This window comes from Egretta garzetta, unplaced genomic scaffold (genome assembly GCF_000687185.1).
Source record: "Egretta garzetta isolate BGI_Z169 unplaced genomic scaffold, ASM68718v1 scaffold1137, whole genome shotgun sequence".
Taxonomy (NCBI): Eukaryota; Metazoa; Chordata; class Aves; order Pelecaniformes; family Ardeidae; genus Egretta; species Egretta garzetta.
In genome coordinates this window covers 41,426-45,123 of record NW_009260293.1, presented here as the reverse complement: position 1 = coordinate 45,123, position 3,698 = coordinate 41,426, and the positions used below count along the sequence as shown (strand labels likewise).

At 60.0% G+C, this 3,698-nt stretch overlaps 1 protein-coding gene across 1 annotated transcript in view; it reads left to right on the top strand.

Annotated features, from left to right (window-relative positions):
- LOC104129610 (poly(rC)-binding protein 2) overlaps positions 1 to 3,698 on the top strand; it is a 10,559-nt gene that overhangs the window by 547 nt on the left and 6,314 nt on the right. Inside the window, exons 2-7 of the mRNA XM_035897964.1 lie at positions 142 to 165; positions 269 to 301; positions 645 to 761; positions 2,193 to 2,324; positions 2,935 to 3,063; positions 3,579 to 3,653. Coding sequence (XP_035753857.1) covers positions 142 to 165; positions 269 to 301; positions 645 to 761; positions 2,193 to 2,324; positions 2,935 to 3,063; positions 3,579 to 3,653 — 510 coding nt within the window. The remainder of the gene's footprint in view (positions 1 to 141; positions 166 to 268; positions 302 to 644; positions 762 to 2,192; positions 2,325 to 2,934; positions 3,064 to 3,578; positions 3,654 to 3,698) is intronic.

The following is a 3,698-nucleotide window of genomic DNA, read 5'->3' as shown; positions in this document are numbered from 1 at the left end:
AGAGAAGTGTGGGTGTGGGGGGGGGGGGGGATATCTGGGGTCCTGAGGAACTTGTTTTGGCTGTGAAAGGGGGTTGTTTAAGCTTGGGACTCCCGGAGTTTTTTAAGCACTGACTAATTGCTGCTTTTGTTTCCATCCCAGGAGGTGGGAAGCATCATTGGGAAGGTAAGTGAGCAACAAACCCCCTTGCCCTGCCTCTCTCTTTCCCCCCTCCCCCCCGCCACGCCGCGGCCGCACTAATGCCTTTCCCTTCTCTCCCTCTGCACAGAAAGGGGAGTCCGTGAAGAAGATGCGCGAGGAGGTGAGTCCCAGGGTTGGAGGGATCTGATGGGGCCGTGGCGGTGCGGACCTTAAAAGGAATTTGCAGGCAGTGCGGTGCCAGCGGCACCGGCAGCAGATGGGAGCCGGCAGGCGCGAGGCATGCTGGGAAGTGTAGGCAGGGCTGGGCAGGAAGCCGAGGAGGCTAAGATGGCTGCCCGGAGCCGAGCCGAGGAAAGGAGGGAGGATTCATCACTGGCAGTGGATCCCAGGGGACCCTGGCTGCCCCACGCAGAACCGAGCTGGGCGCATGGACACGCTGCTGCTTTTGGGGGGTCCGAGTGGGGGGCTGGGAGCCCTGATGTCTCCTCGCTTTCCTCCCGCAGAGTGGTGCTCGCATTAACATCTCAGAAGGGAACTGCCCCGAACGGATCATCACCCTCGCTGGACCCACCAATGCCATCTTCAAAGCTTTTGCGATGATCATTGACAAACTGGAAGAGGTGTGTCTGCGGCCTCGAGCCCCCCTGCAGCGAGCTGTCCCCCGTCCTTGGATAAATTGACCCTGGGATCTGCCCTAGAGCGTGCTGTGGGGTCCAGAGTACGAGGAAAAGCTTTCCCTGGGGATGAGCAGTGGGATGGCCTTGTTGCGCATGGGCTGGCAGTGTTTTACCCCTGGGGCCTGATCTTTGCCCAGCTGCAAGCAGGGTCAATGTCCAGGCAGTGACGCTTCCCTGTGTGCGCTCAGCCATCCTTAAGCGGCTGCTCGCTGAGTGCCGGAGCCCTGCAAGGACTTTCCCAGCCTGAAAATATCCCGTGGCCACTGGTTAGGAGCAGTGCTTCAAAACTCCCCTGGCTTCCCTTGTCCTCCTGGGTGGTCATGCTGGTTCCCCTTTGGCACGACTCGGTGGACAGCGGGGGCTTGGCTCTGTCTGTCCCTGCTGAGACGGGGACCTGGGGGGTATGGCTTCGCAGTGCTGAAGGAGGAGCTGCATCCTTGAATCGGTGACTTCCAGGGGGGGATGTTGATCGTGGATAACCTGGATCCTGGCTGCGGGTGTTAAAGCCTGCTCAGGGCCGTGGTGTTGAGGAGCTTTCCATCCTGCTCCGCATCGTGTGGAAGGTGTGATGCTTCCTGCCTGGTGTGGGGCAGAGCTCCATGGCCCTCACCTCACCTGTGGGGGTAAAAATCCTGGTTTTGTCTGGATTTGGGACCCTTTCCTGGGAGGAGACAGCCCAGTACTGGCAGATCTGTCCCCAGGGCCCCTCTGCTCTCGCAGCTTCCTAAAAGCCTGCTGAGCCCAGAGTTGTTTCTGCCCTACCCTGAGAGCAGGAGTCCTCAAAGGGCTCCCTGTCCAAGTGTGGCTCCTGGCTGCCGGCGCTCCAAGCGCTGGGCTCAGCGTTAAAAGCTTTTATTTTAGTAGGTCAGTTGAGCCGTGGCCTTATGCCTCCCCTCCCCCTGCCAGCACATGACCGCTGTAATCGGCGCCAGGCTTGTTTTTTTCCCCCGGAGCTGCTTCTGCCCTGATCCCCCGTTACAGCGGGAGGTTCCGTGCTGAAGCGGGAGCTGTGGATGCACTGAGCCTGCAACCACTTGTCCCCCTCTAGCACTGGCATGGCCGCTTCCCATTTGGCTGTGGTGTGACCCAGCTGGTGCCTCTTGTGCTGGGCTGGTGGAGGTTAAACCCCCGTTTTCATTGAGACAACAGAGTTTGGCGCTCTCCTTCCCCAAAATATGGCTGTGTTGTTTCTGGGCTGCTAACAAAGTCCTGGGAAAATGGGACTGGGAGAGCCCCGGGGTCACCTTGGCCTTGCCTGCCTGTGCCGGCGTCATCTTCCCCGTCCCTCTGTCAGGCACGTCACCTCCCTGCGTGCCGATCTGGCGAGGGCACCACGCTGGGCTGGCCCCTCTGAGTAACTCCTCTTCCTCGCAGGACATCAGCAGCTCCATGACCAACAGTACAGCTGCCAGCCGGCCCCCAGTCACTCTCCGGCTCGTGGTACCTGCCAGCCAGTGCGGTTCCCTCATTGGAAAAGGAGGCTGCAAGATCAAAGAGATAAGAGAGGTTCGTGTCGGCCAGCCCAGGGTGGGGATGCACAGGGTCCGGGTGCCCTCAGGGGCAAATCCTTGCGTCAGCCCTCCGCCCCGGGTGGTACCACATAGTAGAGATGTGGCATCATTCGACCTTTTTAGAGCTTCTTGTATTTTTAGTGCTTGTGAAACCGAGACTCAGGGCAGAGCCTCTCTTTCCCGGCACTGTCCCCCACAGCAGGATGCCTGGGTTCCTGCTCCCCCCTTCCCTGGGCTCTCAATCACCCCCCACAGCCTTTTCCCAGTTGTTGGAGCAGGGGAATGCGCTGCTGGGCCTGTGCTGCCCTCGGTAACTGGGCGCTGCTGACCCTGGGTTGTTGGGGGATTAACTCTGTCCAGCTCTGCTGGCTGTGGAGATGGGTTTGACTTGGGTTACAGGGAAAAGCTGCAGCCCAGGTCCTCCTCTCCTGCCCCAGGCTCCTGATGACTGAATTATTTCCAGCTAGGATTAAAGGACTTTATTTCTGGGGAAAGGGCGGGGGGCAGCAAGTTTTGGCTATGTATAACCCAGCTGCGGGGTTTGTTGCTGAGGTCACAGCCCTCGCTGGGGTCTGACTGCCTATTTTTAACCGTAAACTTTGCAGAGCACGGGGGCACAGGTCCAGGTGGCAGGAGACATGCTGCCCAACTCGACCGAGCGAGCCATCACCATCGCTGGGATCCCACAGTCCATCATCGAGTGCGTCAAACAGATCTGCGTCGTCATGCTTGAGGTAGGGCCTCCCCGCGGGCCCGTTTTTCCCCCGGGGAGGCACGTGTGCAGCGCAGGGATCCCTGCTGCCCTTGGCAAGCTGCGGCCCTCCTCGCGAGTGGAAACCGCTGAGGACAGAGAAACGGCTGCTGGGGGATAAAGGGATAGCTGGGGATTACAGCCTCATCCAGGTGAGGCTTGGAGCTGCTTAAAACCGGGGTCGAGCCAGGCCTCCAGAGCTACTCACGGACTAACGCTGTCACCCGTGGCTCTGTGGTGACCAATTGTGCTGCCCAGCATGGTGACACTGAGCAGCCGTGTCCTGCTTGTCCCAGGCCTCCCTTGCATGCTGCTCTGCTCCTTGGGTGTCCTCCCTCAGCCCCGTGCCTGGGATGGGGGAGAAATGGGATTGCTCTGCGTCCTCCTGAAGGGCAGATTTAAACCCAAAGCAGAGTGTTGGCATCTGGGGTGCAGGGAGGGGGCTGCCTGTGCCAGCAGCACTCGGTGTCTAACCTCTCCTCTCTGCCTGTCACCCAGTCTCCCCCGAAGGGCGTCACCATCCCGTATCGACCCAAGCCATCCAGCTCTCCCGTCATCTTTGCAGGCGGTCAGGTAAGGCCTCTCCTCTGCTCCTGGGGTGCGGGGTGGGGAGAGAAA